The sequence below is a fragment of the Fusarium subglutinans genome (genome assembly GCF_013396075.1).
Source record: "Fusarium subglutinans strain NRRL 66333 chromosome Unknown NRRL66333_c0000007, whole genome shotgun sequence".
Lineage (NCBI taxonomy): Eukaryota > Fungi > Ascomycota > Sordariomycetes > Hypocreales > Nectriaceae > Fusarium > Fusarium subglutinans.
Window position 1 is genome coordinate 295397 of NW_023502070.1, and position 19993 is coordinate 315389.

The 19993-nt window shown below is 49.4% G+C and overlaps 5 protein-coding genes across 5 annotated transcripts; 2 read left to right on the forward strand and 3 right to left on the reverse strand.

Moving 5' to 3' along the window:
- Positions 1-645: 645 nt before the first annotated feature.
- Positions 646-2665, reverse strand: FSUBG_1400 (uncharacterized protein; the record flags this gene model as incomplete). Its single annotated transcript, XM_036678950.1, has 3 exons — positions 646-1240; positions 1291-1940; positions 2021-2665. The coding sequence occupies 3 exons, from the start codon at positions 2663-2665 to the stop codon at positions 646-648; spliced, it is 1890 nt and encodes a 629-aa protein (XP_036543110.1).
- Positions 2666-8431: 5766 nt separating this feature from the next.
- FSUBG_1401 (capsular associated protein) lies at positions 8432-11073 on the reverse strand (the record flags this gene model as incomplete). Its single annotated transcript, XM_036678960.1, has 2 exons — positions 8432-10946; positions 11021-11073. 2 exons carry the CDS (start codon positions 11071-11073, stop codon positions 8432-8434), a joined length of 2568 nt encoding a protein of 855 aa, XP_036543111.1.
- Positions 11074-11954: 881 nt separating this feature from the next.
- Positions 11955-13244, forward strand: FSUBG_1402 (palmitoyltransferase PFA4; the record flags this gene model as incomplete). Its single annotated transcript, XM_036678971.1, has 1 exon — positions 11955-13244. The coding sequence occupies one exon, from the start codon at positions 11955-11957 to the stop codon at positions 13242-13244; it is 1290 nt and encodes a 429-aa protein (XP_036543112.1).
- Positions 13245-13658: 414 nt separating this feature from the next.
- FSUBG_1403 (myosin-1) lies at positions 13659-17458 on the reverse strand (the record flags this gene model as incomplete). The annotated part of the gene is made up of 3 exons (XM_036678981.1): positions 13659-13990; positions 14045-17393; positions 17456-17458. 3 exons carry the CDS (start codon positions 17456-17458, stop codon positions 13659-13661), a joined length of 3684 nt encoding a protein of 1227 aa, XP_036543113.1.
- Positions 17459-19076: 1618 nt separating this feature from the next.
- FSUBG_1404 (RPEL repeat) lies at positions 19077-19542 on the forward strand (the record flags this gene model as incomplete). Its single annotated transcript, XM_036678992.1, has 3 exons — positions 19077-19197; positions 19255-19310; positions 19360-19542. The coding sequence occupies 3 exons, from the start codon at positions 19077-19079 to the stop codon at positions 19540-19542; spliced, it is 360 nt and encodes a 119-aa protein (XP_036543114.1).
- Between the last annotated feature and the right edge of the window lie 451 nt (positions 19543-19993).

Genomic DNA, 19993 nt, shown 5'->3' on the forward strand with positions numbered 1-19993 from the left:
CGTTATCATATGCCTGACCCGAACGATTTACTGAGTGAAACAAAAATTGAGACAAAGCTTCAACAGGTCTTGATGAAACATAACCTGCAGAATGCTACCTTTGCATATGCAGGTGCCTATATATAAACAAACATGTCTCATGCTCGCTCTTTCTGGTCCTCTGAGTCACCTTTCGCTCGCGTTTTTGCCAAATTGCTTTCCATATCGATCAATATCCTTCCAAACAGATACTCAGCCGTAATTCCTCGGCTTGACCGTCAAGTAACCCCGGTTTATGCGAGCCAAACTGGAGCCCCATTTGCTTTTTGTTCCGCCCAAGACTCCATGCGCTATCCTTCACGGACTCGTCATTATATATTCCATTTCAAACCAAATTAGAGTGTAATCAATGCATTTCCGGCATGAGAGGGGAGTGATTCATGTGAGCGCGCTATGGTGGGACTAATTCTGAAAAGCCATCGTGTCCGATCTTGGCGATCATGCCCAGCATCAAAGTTGAGGTCGTTTCCGTTTTCAGGGGAACCTCAACAGACATACTCTATTTCAAGAGTTGTCTACCTCAATTGATAGAGGTGCTGGTGGGATCGGCTTCCCGGTTGTGTCATTAAACAAAAGTCGAAGATAAGAGTCGATGGTCGAAGTTACTCATCTAAACGTAGCTCGAAACGGCCCTTCAACCTTGACATCCCTGATACCTTCCGGCATCAGTCGCAGCCATTCATTCCAGCTCTCGAGGTCGACGTTGTCATCGTCCAGTCGAATAGACAAGTGTAATTGGGGACTGTTCTCATACGAAGAGAAACTTCCTCGCGTGGGGCTGTTCTGGTACATTGGAGAAAGAAATATAGACGGAAGCCTCGAGTTGCCCGACATCATCATGTGCAGCGGTGAGGGGAAACTGGTCAATACTTCTTTCTCTGGATACTTGTCTTGGACCATTTTGGCGTACTGAGAGAACAAATTCGCGTGCAGCTCGGCAGCCGAAAGAGGACTCAAGCGTGCTGCCCGGACTCGTAGTTGCTCAGCAAGGGCCCGAGTGAATGCACAGCGATCAAGGTCGTAATAATGCTCTTCTGATACCGAAGCTGCAAGCAGTTCCAGGACGCCCTGTTGTCGAACCATTCTGGAAGATGGGTAGTATGCAGCATCCATAATAATCAACGTATCAGCACAAGCTTCTTCGAGGGTTTGTTGTATACCACCCCACCGGATTGTTGAGGCTTGTTCTGGATTTCGCGAGCTGCCAAGTCTTAGTCGGTATCAATGCAGAAGGGGTTGCAAATGGCATACCTTGCCAGGACCATCTCACGGTTGCCATCGAGGTATGTATGTCCTGCGTAATATACTATTTTCAACACATCACGCTCATCACGGTCCTCAACAAACTCGTTGAGTGCCCTTGATAGCCACCTCCATGAGCTTTTGCAGCCGTCAGAGGACGACGGGATAGCTTGAACTTGGAAGTTGTAGCGATAATACTTATCAAAAACTTCAGCGAGCTCCCGGACTGCGGTCTGGATTATCGGGACCTCTTCATCGTCTTGCCAGAATAGGAACAGAACCTGCACAGAACTGTATCGATCCCGACTGGGAGTGGAAAGCATACGCCCCACATTGGATTGGAGATCGTTCTTGAAGCTCTCGATGCCAGGCAAAGACAGGGACTTCTCGAGGCGAGGGCCTGAAGGCAAAGGGGTACGAATTCGAGCGTCACTTAGCGGAGGGCGGCCGGGCAGGTTGGAGCCAGGAGTACTGGAATCGATATCCATTTCCTGGGTATCGTGGAACAAGGCCTGGACATTGGTAATCGCGGGGGCGGGGCTCAACGGTCGTCCGGCAGCGGCGAGGGAAGGTGCAATGTCCTGAATAGTCGGGCTATGCGAGCGATGAAACTTGGTTACGACGTCTTCCCATGTCATATTATGATGACTGGGGTGGCACTACAACAATGGAGGCAAGGGTTGGCATATAAGTCCATATAAGAAGAGTTTGTGTGGCATATAGAATGGGTATGACTTACAGCGACTCGTCGCCTCCTACAGTCGATGCATGCACCCAGCTTTCGAATGAGTGCAGCGCGTTCTCTGGACTGCTGAGAAAGGGGCCCGGTCCGTCTCCTGCTCGTGCGGCGGTTGTTAGAGACGTCGGAGCCATCCTTTATAGAGAAAATGGACTGGTGCAAGTTAGGAGAGGTGTCGGCACTGTACGATGTGTTATTGGTCTCTGTGGAGGCCAAGGTAGCGCTAGTGGCCTGTGTTGAGATGGAGGAGCATGTGTCCTTTCTCAGTGGCGGCGTAACTGGGTGGAGGTTGTGGTGAGGATGATGGTGCTGCTGCTGCTGTTGGTGTTGTTCGAACGTATAATGCGCCGGCGAAGTCGGCGACGGTTGGCGGAGCGGGGGAAGCTCATCTGGATTTTGTGCAAGTGAGTGGACGGAGACTGATGCGATCGCTGTTGCGGCGGCGAGAACAGCAGGCAGCGAAGCAGACTGAGCAGAGGGCGACGAAATTGAAGGTAAGGATGGCGTCGGAGCGGTTTCGGATACAGAGGTCGGCTGCGATGGAGATGGAGACGGTGGAGGTTGCGGCTGTTGATGTTGATGTTGCATGGACGGAGCAGCAGGAGCTGGAGAACCCTCGGCCATGTTGTGGGCGACAGAATTCATGCTGATAGGTAAAGAGGTTGAATGAGCGTCAGGACTATTCAAACGCCCATTATCTCAAACTTGAGGGAGGAGAGGGTTGAAGTAGGAAAGAACAGCTCGCAGATCAGGAAGCCTGCCAATAAGCCAATTGCTTAGGTAGATATATATCTGTATTGGCAGTGGGTGTGTCAATTGTGTAGGTGCAGGCGCAAGCATACGGCACAGGCTGCACAAGCAATGGGCGCGTTGATATTTGTGTGTAGATAGTGCCGTGAATAAAGAAGTGTTCACCCTACTACCAAATATTTCCAGCTTCGGCAAATAGAAGCGTCAGCAGGGTACAGATAACCGCAGCTTTGCAGGCGCACTGAACGAGTTGTTGATGCTGTGAGAGGAAGATTCGCAAAAGCAACTTGGTGTCGAGATGGTGAAGAGCGAACTTAGATTGGCTTCTGTGTGGGGAAATTTGAGTTGGTAAGGCAGATTATTAAACACCCTGGGGCGAATTGAGAGACGCAGAGACAGATGGATAGAAGATCCTGAAATACTGGGCAATTCAATTGATCGCAGCGGAGTGCAGTGAGGCCCGGCGCAAGTAATGTATAGAGATATGGAGTGGTAATAGCAGACCAACGATGATTAAGCCGACGATGAGCTTCACAATTGGACCTTGAACAAGACGAAGGTGTATCAACGTCTAGCTAGTAGGTGCGCAATGCAAGATAGCCAGTGGACGATATCTCAATTCGTTGCAAGACGCGAAGTTTCGGCTGCTAGCTTGTGAGATCGAAGGAAATGTTTGGTCGGATCAAGGCGATCTGAAGGCGAGATGGGAGTCGTATATACGAAAAGCCGGCCTATGATGCACTAAGACGGATTTCAAGATGTAGTTCAGGTGAGCGTGAAGCGTAACGGTGAAGCAATGAAGCGGACCAAGGTCACTTGAATAAGAAGATGGGATCCGAGGGGATGCTAAAGAGAAATAGCTAACAAGAGCAAGAAAAAGACAGTGCAAGTTCATGCCATGGAAAGAGACCGAGAGTGTTCCGTCGTCGCAAAGACTGACCTGAGATGAATGGAGTGGGGTGTCGAAAGGTGAAGAAAGCGGAGGAGAGGGCGTGGGAGAGAAAGCTACAGCCATGAAACGACCAATCAGACAGTGGTTTGAATGGTCTTACAAGCGAAAGTGGGACAGGTAGGGGCGTGCGCGGGAGCATTTAGGTACTAACTCACCATGCACGGCGGAGAGGAGCGCTGCTGGTGACAATGCCCGCCAGAGGGGAAGTGGATTTCCCCGGGAAGCAGGAGATCAAAATGAGGTAGCTTTTCACGGCAAATGCATGGACTAGGTACCTGAGATGAGAGAGTAAGGGACCGGCCCGGGAATACATTGGCTTGCATCTTGGGGTGCCTGAGATTGGGTAAAATGGAACGATATAATACGGAGTAGTCTTGAGTCTGGTCACTGGATTTCTGGAGTAAGGTGGGTTCAGGTCAGTCGAGGTCAGAAGCCGAATATGGACAATCAATACCGAATCGAAGCAACTACCCATCGAAACATTGGCTGAAAGACATACATTTGTTGGGGATTTCTCACTAGCAAGACCTGAGATAAGATGCATGTCTTAATCATCACACGGGAATAAATCCAACATTTCTGAAAAGGCCAATGACAGACAAGTCGACCGCGGGATGAGGTTCATGAAGCAAGACAAGGTGAGACGATTTAGGCTAGACCCGGCTGTAAATCCCGGCCGAGGTGAGCGGTAAATCTCGGTATGAAATAGGTAGAAAATGGCAGCACCTTCCGTCTGACATCACAATGGTTTAAGTAATTTGTCTCGAGTCTCGAACATCCTAGGACTCTAGGAGTAAGGATCTTGACAACAGAAACCAATTGATCAAATCTGCATCCCACTAGACTGGTTAAGCTATAGTAGGGTTATGTGATGATACGCGGCTCTGGCGGTAAATGCTACCCTTGTTTTCTTGGTTGCTTGCTCTGCCCTGTCTGTATCCGTACCTTGCCATATTAACATACGCTTGTAACGTGACGACGTGGGTTTCTGGCGTCCCTACCAATACAAACATCACATTAGCAAAGGACTTTCCTCGGAATTGCTTTCTTTTTCGGAGGCAGTACATCGCATACATCTATCTCCCCACTGAATCCCCCTCAAATGTGATCCATCTTTTCTTTAACTCTACCCGTCAATTTCAACCGCACATCGGCTATTAGCGCCTGGCATGTTATGATCGAGTATAACATGTCTGTCAGACGAGGCGATATCGGCTCAACAAAGCTCTAGTCAATCACTCCGAACATTGGGCCTTTGATTGAACGAGGGAGGTTACGATGTGCAATAGGTACTCTAGTCCGTATACATCCGCCCGCATCAAGCTTCTTCTGACCAGACTGAACGATTACGATGCACTGATCCGTAGGCACATATGTAACATAACCACCCCGGACATCTCAAAGAAGCAATCACCCACATCTTCCTCGAGGAAGAACTTGATCAAAATGTGCTACGCTTGGATCAAGTTCAGAGATCCATCTGCTTCACGGAACCATCTCCCATTTCAAGTCTATGGTCAGACAGTCAACGTGTAACCCGTACCACGGACTGATGGATGGCTAAACCCTGTTCGTCGCATGGCATGCCTATGGCACCCTGTGAAGAGATCCGTGCAAGGACCCGTTGTCCCAAGCATCTGCTTGACCGGAGGTGCAACACCGAGCACAGACGATACAGCTCCCCTGGCTCCCAGCGTCACAAGCTGGGACGCATCACGCCGTTGCCTTCTTCATTAACGGAAGCGAAGAGCTATCCAACATTCTCTTTTTTCCCTCTCCTTCACAGTTTCAAGATTATGCTCCAGTGGGATCTTTGGAGCTTGAAATCGCGACTGCAAGCACAGATAATATGTCTCATGTTTGTATTCTGCGTTTCCACCTCCGTTAGGTGACCGGGTTCCGTCACCGGCGGGTGGGTTGTCTGCGGCCAGCCTCGTCGGCAGCTGCAACCTATATGCTAAGACATGCTATGCTTGCATGAGTACTACGTAGTTGAGAGGTGCATCAATTAATTGGCCTTTTGTACTGCCATTGTCTTTTCCCCCCCAAGGCAAAAGCAATTAATCGATGCCTGCTTGGTCGTAGCCTATTTACGTTAGGTTCTTATGTGTTTACTGATGACTCAAGTCTCTTTGTAGGTACGTTGGAAACATTGTTGCCAGCTCTCTCACTCGCAATATCAAAGCTTTTCAATACATCAAGCTTGACAGAGATGGTAAAAGGCGCTAGGCTTGTGACCTTGCTTCTGTGCTGATACAAGGCCCAGCCTTGATATGACGTGTGGTATTGAATCAACTTCCCCCTTAACCAGATTTCTTATGTCGAAACAAGCCAAGTGCTCGATGCCGTTGAGGCTCGATACTTACCCGCGGTTAATCACTTACACCTAGACCAACTCCACGCACCTACCACTCGCACTACTGCGAGTTAGAGCTTGGCTCCCACAAATCGTCCCCATACACTTTACTCCGTAGGTCTGCTGGTTCCATAGGCGCGCCTCCGTATTGCAGAAGCAACTCCCAAGCCATCCAAGGAGAAAGAAACCACTCACACTAGCACCTCACGGAGCGTTGTCATTCGCCGCCCGTCGACCCCCGTTCCGGTTCGGTGAGAAGGACGTGTGGCCCGTACCCACGACTACATCAAAGTGATTCGGCTGTCAACTCGGGAAGAGGCACCACAAACTCAATTTGTCAACCAGGCACGTTATTTGATGGCGGTTGTTAGTGAACGCTCAGTTTCTCGCTGCAGAGCCCCCCAGGCCCATGGCCGGCCGTCCATCATCCGTCATCCCGTTCCTCCAATTATTGTTAGTTACCTAGTTATCACCTCAAGTATTAACCACGCACCCTGTTCTATGTACGGCATACTGTTCCTTGAGACATGCACGACAGAGCTGCCTTGCACTAAATACGGAAAGCATGAAATATGTGCAGAATTCTATTACGGCATTACAATTATCAAATCGACTCGATTAGATTGGACCAGCGGTGGCTGAATTCCGCCCAACTTCGACATGAAAGAAATTTTGTCGTTCAGGTGCTTCATAATAAGTTGATGGGCTCACCTCACCCCAGAATTCGTGAAGAGAAATCATCGGCAGCTAATAAGGGACCTAGACGCCAAGGGCCCAATATCACTATCAGGGGTCCCTACTGGTCGAGTCCTGGCTCAACTCTCCGCCCCCATGCTCACAAACCACAGCAAGGGCCCAGCCTTTTCTTCTTTTCTTCTTGATGAAGCCTGTGGGCCCAGCATCTGGGGCAGGTTAACAGATTCACCGAGGTTAAGTCGAATGCTACGAAACAAAGCCGCTCACCTCGTAAGTGTTTGCAATATCCCTGTAGATGCTGAGAGCAGTTGTGAGTGCCCAGTCTTGATACAAGACGGTAATTGACCTTCATCCGCATGGCTACGCACATTGTCAGTTGTATGTCGGTCATTCTCTCGCGATGCTTATGACCACAGCAAGCCCACATATGATCCCACATTCATGGCTTGAATCATTTTGTGTCTCAGTATTCCTACAATGCGGGTATGCCACCTCTTAGAACAAAGAGGGTGTTGTGATACGCATCAAACTCTCTTTCACCCCAGTCGAACTTGGCTCCGGGTCTTCACCGAGATCTTTTCAACGAGACATCATCAGATCTGATCCACTTTTCAGTTCTCGTTGTTGGTCCAAGCTTGAGCAAGGACTCGTTGATCCTTCGGCACCATGTTCCTTTTTGACGGATGGGCAACCGACCCCGGCGTGACTGTGAGTCCTTCACAATAGGCCAATCGGTGTTGCGATCTCCACCAAGCACATTAGATTCACCGATACAAGGCGTCTTCAACCGATGGGAAAACAATGTGAATGCTCTTTACTTCACCAGTTCGGTTGTCATTAATTGGGTCGAGCATGTTAGATTTACATACGAAGCTGACACATTTGAAAGCCTTGGCATCTGATGGAGCTCTCGCCTTCAGTTCACTTTACATTAGCACGACGCTTAGCATATTTCCAGACCATCACATGTTGGGCTGTTACATACATACCGCACAGCTGTTGAATGCCAGACAGTGACTCCGGACTTGTCTCCGGTGCTGGTTCCCGAATATCGAAAGACACTTGCCGGACTGGGCCCCGTACTCATACAGGATTGGACAGAGCTTTCGTCTTATCGGTTCATCGTAGGCCGAGAAGACCGTCCCGGTACCGTTCTTAGGCATCCGTAGTGGCGGAATGACCGCGGCGTAACTGCCGCTTACTTCACGCCTCACTATATGCCCCAGCTGTCGCCTGTATGTGAGTACCTTACACACCGAGTCTGTAGACTTTTCGATGTGCATCATGGCTGCCTCCCACGAATCGGGACCTCCAATGACAAAAACCCTGGCCTTTTTCGAACTTATGGAGACTGCATAGTGACAATGTAAGTTGATCGGCATCCTTTTGGGATACCGCTCATGTGATCTTCGGTATTCTTGAATCAAGATGTTGAGTGCGTTGTACGCTTTGTAAGCCCGAGCAACGTGATCCAATTTCGTACGATATTCCAATGATCGAAAAGGTATACTACTCGTATTGGCATCCCGCTGCATGACATGCGACTAGCTACTCCAGTAGTGAGGCTTCATGACCATGGGGGAAAATATACAAGAAGACAGACAGGTTGTTAGCTTAAATGAGATAGAGATTCCTGCCACCAGTCAACCCATTATAATCACCATTTCTGATTCTGTGTCCATGGAGAGCTCACAAGCTCGCCCTTATTATTCTTACTTGTCCCAATCTCATCACGTTTGTCGTCAACTAATCTCCCCCATTCAAGCAGTAGTCTGAAGAGGTAGACTTCTTTATCCTTCTCTCCTAACGCTTGGTTTGCCCACTTGGCACCCTGCTGTGCAATCCAGGCCCCATCCTTGGCCAGCCCCTTCATGTCAGTATCGCGCCCGTTGAGGTATGCTTTCTTCTGTGTACCAGTAAAGTATGTCAGGGTGGTGTGCAAACCCTGATAACGCGTATCGATGGGCACGAAATGTAGCCAAGGAATCAGGCGCTCGCTATACCACGTGCGGAAGATGGTGGAGATAAAAGGTACGCTCTTTGAGCGGAGCACGCGGAGAAGGTCGGGTGACGGCCCGTGGTCCTTGTCCAAGAGGAGGATATAGCGGTATTCGAGGGGTTCCTGGTCCTGAGCTTCGTTGACAATGGGATAAGTCTGATAAAGAAGCTCACAATTAGGGCCCATGCAGCCTGTGTAATTGTTCATGCCGACACTCGACGGAAGGACAAGATTTGCTTCCGTAATTGGCACCTTTTCATGTCGGTATAATGATGGGTCTTTTGCTGTTGGAAGAACCATTGAGACCTTGTCCTCGGGATTTTGGTTTCCCAGCATATGAAGGAGCCGAAATTTATGATTACCGCGCAAGGCCTGATCTGAAATAACGCCATTATCAGTTTGACCACGCCAAAACATGGCGTCGTAGCGGCGGTCAAAGTTCCAGCCTATATCAAGTCTGTCGTCATCTTCCTGTGGAAGAGGTATTAGGATGTCATTGAACGGCTCCGACTTGGAGAACCCAAACAATGGCAAAAGGTCCCTGATTGGTTCCACACGAGGACTTGAGAGAGACATACCATGGAGGTACTTGAGATCAGGCTGGAAGCAGTACTGAAGTGATCGTTCCCAGTTGACCATGAGCTGCGCCTTTGAGTGCCTTCGTACACAATCGGCGCAAAACTCTCCAATATTCCAGTGCGGGTTGGTTCGAGTTCGTGAGCCAGGGGGGCATGCTTCAACCTGCATCTGGCGATAGTTGGCTGGGCTTATCAAAGAAGGCTCCTTGGTTTGGGGATAGTCTGGCAGCGCTGGTAGAGGGGCGGCCATAGGAGTCTCTGCAGATCTGGCTTCCTTAACCTGGTCTTCGTCATCTTCTTTGGTTGCCCTCTTCGATATCAGGTTGACGATTGGGGTCAGATCAGCTCTGTTGTGCCCATTCGCCGTCTCCCATAATGGAAGAATCCGTGGCGTAATTCCCAGATTAACCGGAAAGAGCATGTCAGGGAGAAATTTAGCAAACTTATTGATGGTTACGACAAGGCCGTCCAGCACCTCGGCATCATGACCAGTGACTTCAGGTAGCCTCGATGCATTGCCGTCCTTGATACCGATTGTATGAATGCCAGGCATCTGAGACAATATGGAAGCTCGCTGTCGAAGCTTGTTGGGTGGGATGGCTCGGAAGGGGGCCAAATCTTGGTCGATTTGATCGAATTTATCAATGACCACAGTATCTTTGGCCAGGTCATACCAATCTGCAAATGCCGGGGGAGGATCCCGTCCTTCATGTCGCTCCTTATAGATCTTGTGAGCAACGGGAAGACTCCCACTTGTGCTCGCTTCCTGCATCCAACGGTCTTGCCTGATATTGGCTCTGTAAATGAAGTCATTGACAGGATGACGCTTGAAAGTCTGCGGATCCGACTTGGCAATGAACACGGTAGTGCCCACAACAAGGCCAACGAGAAGAGCCATGAGAACGAATCTTCTGATGAAGATGACAGATTGAATACCATGAGTGTATGTGAAGATGATCATGCCAAAAGCAATGAAGTAAAGTGGGGTGATCTCGTCAAGGCGTGTAGGGTGAAGGTAGTCACCGTAGTTGAAGATGTTATGACAGGCCTTTACTGTTCCCACCAGAAAAGTTATGATAGCAGATGGTGTAAGCGGTGATGTCTCGCAGACCCAGAACGTAGCTGAGATCATAAGTGCTGCAAAGGCAACACTGTCGACGATGATATCAAATCCGTAGAGAAAGCCAAACCCAGCGTGAAGGACAGACGACCCTCTGAAAAGCCTGCTCCCCACCCACACAAGGCTCATCGATATCGAAGACAGGGTCAAGACCGTACCCAAAGTCCGTAAACGTAGCTTAGCAGTGCGCGACCAGGCGAGCAAGCGCCAAAGAAGAATCACGATGATGGCATCAAGCACAAGTCCCATACACTGCAAAGCAAGGGTTGACCGTTTGCTCTCGAGTAGTTCAAAGCAATAGTACGTGGAGCGTGTTATGCGGCTTGTGGCGTAGTATGTGCCTGTAGAAAACACCACGAGACTAGACACCGCCATACTGAGCATAACTCTTGGGCCACTGAACCAGTCGACCAAGTCATCGAAACATGAACGCCAGGGGTCTTCAGGGTCTTCTGGTGGTGGAAAGCCCCATTTCCTTCGAGAAGTGAAGATTTCATAAGCGAAGAAGAGTAGTGGTAGAAAAGACTGGACGATTGTAAGCTTCCCTACTGTCCATCTGTGGTAAAGGGCTCAGTCTCACCTCGAGGCCGGGAGTTGCACATTGTTGCTGATAGTTGACACGATGGAATATTTCCAGCCTCAACACAATGCATAATAAAAGCATTGGAAGGGAAAGTTTTCTTGGCCTTCCAGGAAGATGTGTGTTCTGACCCCTTCGAGCATCATGTGTACCGTCAAGTAAAGATCCCTGACGACGATGTGCTGTGAAGCGTCCGTCTGCGCCAGGAAACCACTTGGTTATACAACTGACTCCATAGCATACTATTCCAGAGAGAAGAAATACAAGAAATGATGATAGTCTCGGACTCTCTAAGCAATATCTCATGTTAGTTCTGGTTGCATATCTGGAATGACAGGGCCATGACTAACCTGTTAGAGAATGGCGTTCAAGGGTCTGAGATATGTAAAAGAATGAAGAGGCAGCACTATAAACAGCATTAGCTATTATACACATTGAGACTCGATGATGAGGGGTGAGATGTACCATAAGGCAAACAATTGCACCACTGTGTTTCCAGCCATGATGGCTTTATCAGCGCCTTCAAGGCCAAGATAGACTGAAACAACAAATATTTAAGCTTGAGAACACCTTCAACCTACTCATGTCGTCGCAGTCTGGCGTTTGACTCTCAACCAAAGCATAGATATTAACTCCAAGTCAGTAATTTCATTAATCGCAGTTTCATATCGTCGTCATGATGGAGAAAACACAAGACAGCACCCCTGCTCAGTCTGGCTGATTATCAGGGGACTGCTGACGAACACCCCTGAAAATTACCTAAGCGGGCTTTTACTCGCTGAGCGCTCTGGATATAGTGGCTTGAAACACCAACGGTCCACTAAAGTTTAGGTGCATCATGGTTACATCTAATAACGACTTTAAACCTGCATGTGATGTAACAGCTCAAGCTAAAGCTTCATCATGGCCGGCCTTAACGACGTGCCCTTCATCAAGGGTCTTGCCGTGCCCTCTGTATGCGCTCTGATCATATTCCTTGGCTATTTCTCGCAATTTCTCTTCCACTACTCAACGTCTCTCGAACCAGGTCCTCCCTCGCGCCGCGAAACCATCATCTTCAACACCCTCCTCTCCACACTATGGTTAACGTACTACCGAGCCGTAACCGTCGACCCGGGCCGATATATATTCAAGGATCGTGTTATTGACGCTGATGGACAGCGATGGTGTAACAAGTGTGCGGCGCCGAAACCAGCTCGGGCGCATCATTGTCGGCATTGTGCGAGATGTGTTCCCAAGATGGATCACCATTGTCCTTGGACCAGAAACTGTGTATCAATGACTACCTTTCCACACTTTCTACGCTTCTTGGTATATACAAACATATCACTCTGGATGCTTGGCTACTTTCTTTGGCAACGCTTCTCTAAGATCTGGGAACATCGAAACCTTCCTGCATACCTAGGACCTAGCTTATCTGGACTAATCGGACTATCGCTGATTGCAATTGTCAACTTCTTTACCACTGTTGCTTTGGGTATCATGCTCATCAACACTGTTAGGTCATGGATATTCAACCAGACTATGATAGAAGGATGGGAGCAGGAGCGCCATGAAGCTCTCATGGATAAGGGACCTAAGGATTGGTGGGACATCACAGGCCCCGATGGCGAGAAAGTGCGCTTCGAAAGACTTGAGTTCCCCTACGATATCGGTTTCTTTGGCAATATGGCTCAAGCAATGGGCACCCGCAACATGCTAATGTGGTTCTTCCCCCTCGGAGGAAACCCCACCATCGCTAAGGATGGCACTGGCTCAGGCTGGGAATGGGAAGAGAATGGCTTCAACCGCGTCGAAGGACTCTGGCCTCCTCCCGATCCTGACAAGATCCGTCGAGCTGCAAGGGGTTGGCCTGCCGCGAATCGTGACTACGCCGAGGAGCTCCGCCAAGCAAGTATGAGCTCCACCGAATTCAAGGCTGAGTTTCTCAAGCGGAAGGCTGACGATGAGAAACGCAAGAGACATCTCATGGCGGAACTTGAAGAGGTTGATGACTATGATATGTATGACGACGAAGAGTATGACCGTGAATTCGATCAAGGTCTTGGATGGGTGAACTCGGACGGCGATAGACTGCGAGATTACGGTGTTGATGAGGAAGAGTCAGAAGCTGAGGCGGCAGATGAAGATGTGCCCCTAGCCGAGCTCCTGAGAAGACGAAAAGTGCTCCAGCGAGATGTTTCAGACGACTAGATGACATGGCATGTATAATAGAGTATAAAAGTTCAAAGTCAAAGTTTTTAACCCCTTCTAAAAATCTGTAATCTTCTTGCAATGAATATGAATATCTTCGTCCATCAGTCCGTCCCAGAACGACCCTTCCTACAAACGCTTGCCCAAAGCATCAAGAAAAGAAAACCAAAACCAAACTCGGCCGTGATTTCTTTGCGACATTCTACACACCTCGGTTGCCCAGCACAGTCTTGTTCGTTTGTATACAACAGAAGAAAGCACACACTGTCATATATCATCCCCCCTCTTCTCATGCGTGCTGCGATTTGTGTCATGTAATGCAGGTGCAAAAGCCTAACCCATCGAGATTTGTCTCGATCAAAGTTCTTTTTCGACTCCTTAGCAACTTCGTGAAGCATACACTCGTTATGTCAACTACCAGTCATCCTCATCCTCTTTTTCCTTTTGCATAGCATTCTTCCTAGCCAGCAGAGCATCTGCCAAGCTGCCACCCAAGCTGGGTGTCGGTGTGCTGCTGCGGCTGTCTCCTCCGTTGGGCGTGTTGAGGCTCATGCCAGAGTCACGCTGCTGAAGCTCGGCAGGCTTACGGCTAGCAGCAGGACGCTTGGCTGGGGGCGCAGGGGGTGTTGGCTTGGATCGCGGAGGAGCCGGAGGAGCTCGAGGCGCAGGTGGAGCTTGTTCCTCGACATATGCTGCAGGGACCCAAGCCTGTTGTGCAGTTTGAGGGTTCTTGGCTAACCACCAACCTAGATAAACATATTAGTAAGGTTCAGTTTCCGCGGTCAAAGGGTCAAGCTTACCATTGGATTCCTTCTGCACAATCTCAACGATCTCATTAGCGGTGATGGTGAGCTCGTTTTCTCGTTGTCCAGCAAAGTCATATAAGACCTTGGCCATCACCTTGGGCGGGCTTGGTGGACGTGCTGCGGCAGCAGGAGGGGGTGGTGGGGGTGCACGTCCAGCGCCACTAGCATTGCGAGTATGGCTTGGGAGAGCGTTGTGGGCAGCAGGAATTGGAGTAGCAGCGTTCGCACCAGGACGGGGAGCGATACGAAGAGTGTTTTGGGTGGCGGCAGCGGGAACAGCGGCAATATTGGAGACAGCAGCTGGTGGTTGAGGCACGGCTCGACCTGCCCCTGGTCTAGGCTTGGCAGTTCGGTTGCCCTGGATGCGAGAAGGTCGACCGTTGGGGCCACCAGGCTTGATCAGCTTACCTCGAGTGATGGGGCGAGGAGGTACAGGCTTGCCCTTGGGTGTAGGTCTAGAGATGGAGTTCGGTGGCTCGCCGGGCTGTGTGTGAACAGCACCACTCTTGTAGTAATCAGCTGGAAGTTGTGAATCCTTCAAGACCTTGACTTGCTGCATCTTGCCAGGCTTCTTGGCATACTCGATTGTCTCCGCGATCTTAAGGTTGAATCCACCGGGCATCACTCGCTGCATCTGAGTAAACATTTCTGTCTTGAGCATACAATTCATCAGGGGGTCAGGTTCCTGAGGGGAGCCAATGCCAAGCGAGAACCAATCATCGCGCGCTGATGAGACACCGATGAACTTGATGGCTCCTAGGGGCACCGCTTTCTCAACTGAGATTTGGGGGTGGCCATTCACAAGCATTTGAGCAATGATATAGAACTTGTTGGTGGTGACAACGATGATTCGAGGGCTTGCTTTACTGGATCGACCAAACTTGGCCTCCAGAATCTCAGCACGGCATGAAAATACCGCCTTTTCGTTTGTGCCAATACTGGCTGCGTTGCGAATCTGGGCTCCAGGGCCGGTGCTTGCATTGACACCCAGGTAGTCGCCAAGGAATCGTCGGGAACCCAACAGACTCATACGGCGTCTTTCCTTGCGACCTCCAAGAACCTGGTGGCCATGGTCACGAAGCTGAAGGTATTCTGCTCCGGTTCGCTTCTTCCGCCAGAATCGCTGAATTCGGGTTGCCGACTCGGCTCGGTAGGCGAGGTAAGCCCTCCACATGCGCTGAATTCGCGTAGCCATGTTGTGCCAGTATCTGTCTCTCATATGCTCAAGGGCAAAGAGCGTCTCAGGAGCTTTGATGAAGGCCTTGGTGACACCCATTTGCCACTCTTCCTTAGGAATACTGGTGTCCTTGAGAATCTGTTTTACAGCAGCCTCAGTTGTTCCCTCCCAAGTGAATTCACCAGCGTATGAGGTAGCAGGAGACAAAAGGAAGAATCGATCAACGAACTTGTCAAAATCTTGACGGTAAGCAAAACCGGCACGACGAATTCGAACGTTTTCTTGAAGACCAAGATACTTGATCTGATGCAATACATTGGGGCCATTATATTCTGTTGGCGACTTGTTCTCGTTGGGCTTGATGGTACGGATATATGAGGGCTGGCACTTCATCAACGTCTCGACCAGGGCGTTGGCCGAAGCTCGGATGCGATCGCCTGAAGAAGGAGGTTGCTTTCGGTTATCTTGGTCAACGGGCCGAGGGAACAGGGTATGAACAAATTGGTTTCCACTGTGCTGAAAAAGGTTCAAAAGTCCCTTTAGAAGCTGATCCTTGTTCTTATCCGTCATACCTTCGACAGTATAGGTGACATCGCCAGCGTAATGCTTGATGATGAAGTTTCCTTGCCGAGGGGTAAGATGAGCGTGAGACATGCCGTTGATACTCTGCATGAATGTGCGATCGCAAGCAGCGGGGTCAGCGTGTGCAGTCTTGGTGGCATCCTTCATAGCAGAGAAGATACCAACTGGCCGGATCTGTTCGATAAGGTCACACACAATCTTGTTATCGAAGTACTTAATAGGCGTCCATTGAATCTGTTCCCTGGCATACTCCTCTTGCTCGGCTTTGAGAGTCAGTTGAATGAAGATCTGTTGCAGCTTTTCGTTGACGTAGTTGATGCACAACTGCTCGAAAGTGTTCTTCTCGAAAATCTCGAATCCATAGATATCCAGAATACCGATTGTGTTGGTTGTCGGTTGCTTCGCCTTGAGAGACTTGTTGATGCGCTCGACAATCCAGTCGAAGAGGTTGCTATAGATGGCCATTGCCAGAGCATCTCGAGTAGCCTGTGCTTGGGCAGGGTTGGCTGGTGATTCGATAACTTCGCCATTTCGAGGTGTCAGGATTCGAATTGTGATGCCGCTGATGAGCTGGTCAGGGGTAACTTCTAACAGGTAGGCGGCAAAGTCAACCACTGATCGATCGATAACCTCTGCGTAGCCGCCCTGATCCTCCTGAAACTGGATATTTCCAACCCATAGAATAGCCGCCAGCATTCGAAAAATTTCATCTTGCTCAGCCTGGGTAAGGCCAATAACCTTCATGGCATTAAGCGTGTCCTGAAACTCGGCGAGATCGTCGATACCGTCAACATCAAAGCATTTCGACCGACTAGTATAGACGTAGGTCTCGGGTTTTTGAACACCGAATGTTTCTCGATATTGTTGTGAGGCGCCCTTCGCGAATTGGTAAAAGATATGGAAGTTTCGCTCGTTCGTGATCTGGCCCACCACTCGTGACTTTTCCAGGAGGTAGTTTGTGATGTCGGCACCCACGGGTTCGCCCTGGGCGTTGAAGTAGATCTGTAGATACTTGCCGAAACGCGAGGAATTGTTGTTTCGAAGGGTTTTTGCGTTTCCGAAAGATTCTAGTAGGGGGTTGGTTGCCAGCACCATATCCTTGATCTGCTTGATATCTCCGGATTCTCCACCAGACACACTAGCAATGTACTGCATGATGCGCTTGGCCGCCTCGGTTTTTCCGGCTCCTGACTCTCCTGAAATAATGACACACTGGTTGTCGCTGTATGCTTTCATGTTGTAGTATGAAGCCTCGGCGATAGCGAAGACATGCGGTGGCATCTCAAGTCGGTTCTTGCCCATGTAGCTCTCGAGGACCTGGTCGGTATAAATGCCCAGGTCCCTGAAAGGGTTGACTGAGACCAACACATGGCCAATGTAGGTATAAATTTCGCGGCCCTCAAATCGCTTCTTCAAGTTCTCGTTGATGGCTTCGTTGGAGACTTTGCTCAGCAGAGTCAGATCGGAAACACCAATCTCCTTCTTCTTGGTTGTCTCGAAGGTGGCCTTCTTAGGCTTCGCGCCTCCGCTTGCGCCGTCCGCGGCTGCGCCGGCGCCCTTGTTCTTAGGGCGTCTTGATATTCCCTAAGAGTTGAGTAAAAGTTGTCAGCCAAAAAAGACGTCGATCTTGAGGGTTGACACCGTACCATGATGTGCGACTAATGGGGTAGAGAGTGGGGAGGGGATAGGCGAAAGAGATGGTTAGTATTGAATGTTTATCTATACGGGCATCAGACGATAAATCCCGTGTTGAATAATTGAAGGTCTCTGGTGCGAAAAAGCCAGACAAGAAAATGCGAAGTTTAATTCCAAAGCAGAGAGTCTGGAAGCTCAGGTAGATTTGGTGTGGCTGGAGACGACTGGACTTGGGGAGGTTGTGTTCAGTGATGATCTGGTGCCTGACAAGTGACGAAACGCCGACAATTTTCCGCCCGGCACAGCCCCCTGGATTACTGTGCAGCCTTACGCAATAAGTGGCGGTAGCAAGTGTTAACGTCTGGCTATTATATGAAAACGCGCGGCAAATAAAAGTCTGCTCTAGGCAGTATAAAGCACAAGAATTTAGGGTGAAATTGTTTATTCAGTTCTTTTTGCGGTGTTCCACTCCGTAGGGATGATTCTAATAATATCCCGACTCGGTCATCCCTGCGATTATGAATATTGCCTTGCTTTTTACTCGCTCATGCCCGATGTGTCGTCATTGTGCAGTGGAATAATAAGTATTATCAGGAAATAAGATTCATCTTGGGTTGCTGTCCAAGTCTTCAAAATCTAATAGTGAGCAGTCGACTCATATCCTGACTATTTGAGCCGGAGACGAAAGAATTTGTTATCAATTGTTGGAGTGTATTTTGCAGGGATACTGAGGAACATGGCTGGGTGGGTTTGACAAAGATGACTTGACCAAACGGTTTCGTCAGCAGCAATTCCAGCCCAGCTAGGTAGGTACAGATAAGCAGTCAAATCGAGTACCAGACCCCGTGTGAGTACAGACGTGCTTCAATATACTAGGATTTATTCGGATTGAGCCGCAGCGAGTTGGTCCAACTTTGACCGCGTCTCATTCCTTGAGATCGAACAAGACCCGCAGGGGAGCTTAGACAGAATATACCAAAGTAGAAGTTAGATAGGAGTTTATCAGAAACAGCAAGTTCATATAAACAGCATTCATCTATGCAATTAAACACCAATAGTAAATTCAAGTGGTCCTTATCCACCAGATGCTCCGTTCATCTCCAGCTTCAAGCGTCTTGGCCTGCATTTAGTCCCCGCCAAACAAGCTCCAGACCGATCTTTTATCCATCATGATGGTATCACCAACGGAAGAACAAAACATCCGCCCAGGAACATTTAACAATCTGATTGAATTCAGTTTAGCCAACAACTGATCGTCCAATCCCTTGTCCTCTGACGCGCAGCTTACAGTATGTAGTGAGCTTCCCGGTTGCGGGGTAGCAACCCCCAAAGGTGGCATGCTCACTAAACAGGTGAGCGGCCCAAGCCAACCACGCCCGACGAAACATCCAATGCGCATAAACATGGCAGTGCGCTGCCGCATCAACGGCCCATTCTGAGACCTTAGCTTGAGATTGTTGGAGTAGATAAACTTAAGACCGCCGCATCTGTTTCTTCTGAGACCTGTTTACCTCCTTCTTCTCCAAACTCTATCGCTACCACTTACACCAGTACTGACTTACTACACTTATACACGCATTACTCTGAACTTGACTACCCTGTTTACCAAGCTTACACTAGTACAACACCATCATGGCCGACACTGAACAGCAGCCCAAACTCGTTGACGAGTCTCCTATCTCTCCTGTAGAGCGAAGAAACTCCCTGGAAGCTCACCTCAAGCACCGCCCCGAACGCTCCGAGCTCGTAGATAGTGAGGAGTCCCCCTCATTGCACTCTTGTGTTTACAATGCTTACATGCCCTAAACAGAGAACATCCTTCCAGCCTCTACGGCAGCGCCAGGCCTCCAGGCGCATCAGAAGGAGGTGAGTCCGCCCTCAAACCATGGAACCACAGTCGCTGACGCCCCCACAGCTCGAGAAGCACATGCTCGAGGATAAGCTTAACGACAAGATCTCACACCGCCCAGACCCAGAGGATCTCATTAAGGAGGGCGTCTTACACGACGACCCGCGTACTGTTGCCCAGGACGAAGCGGCCAAAAAGTACGAAGAGGCTATCGAGGATGAGTATGCCAAGCGTGAGGGTGGCGCTTGAGCATGATGTCATGCGACGGGGTCATGAGCCTCGGTACCCATGATGCCAGAAATGGAAGTGGTAACGAACCTGAATGACCTGACTGTGAATGGATGGTTGTGTGTATACGAACGATATGAAATGAATGGGCACTATTAGGCCTTCGCTTGGGCCGTGGTAATTGCTATAGGTAGTATATTGAACACTGTAAAACCCTGAAATGCCCAAAGCCTCACACGACTGTGTACTAACACGAAGCATGGGGTGTGAGGATACAACTCTGACTGCTTCTCACACACCAATTGGGCAGAGGCAAAGTCGTTGATCCGCAGAAAGTGGGAATTCCGTCTCATCTTTTTACAGTCTAAGCCATTTTAATAGGAAATTCCAAACGTGGAGAACTTCTTCAAAACACTTCCAAAGTGGAGGAGACACTGCATATCAAAAGCTCTAAAATCCCTGCTACGGGTTG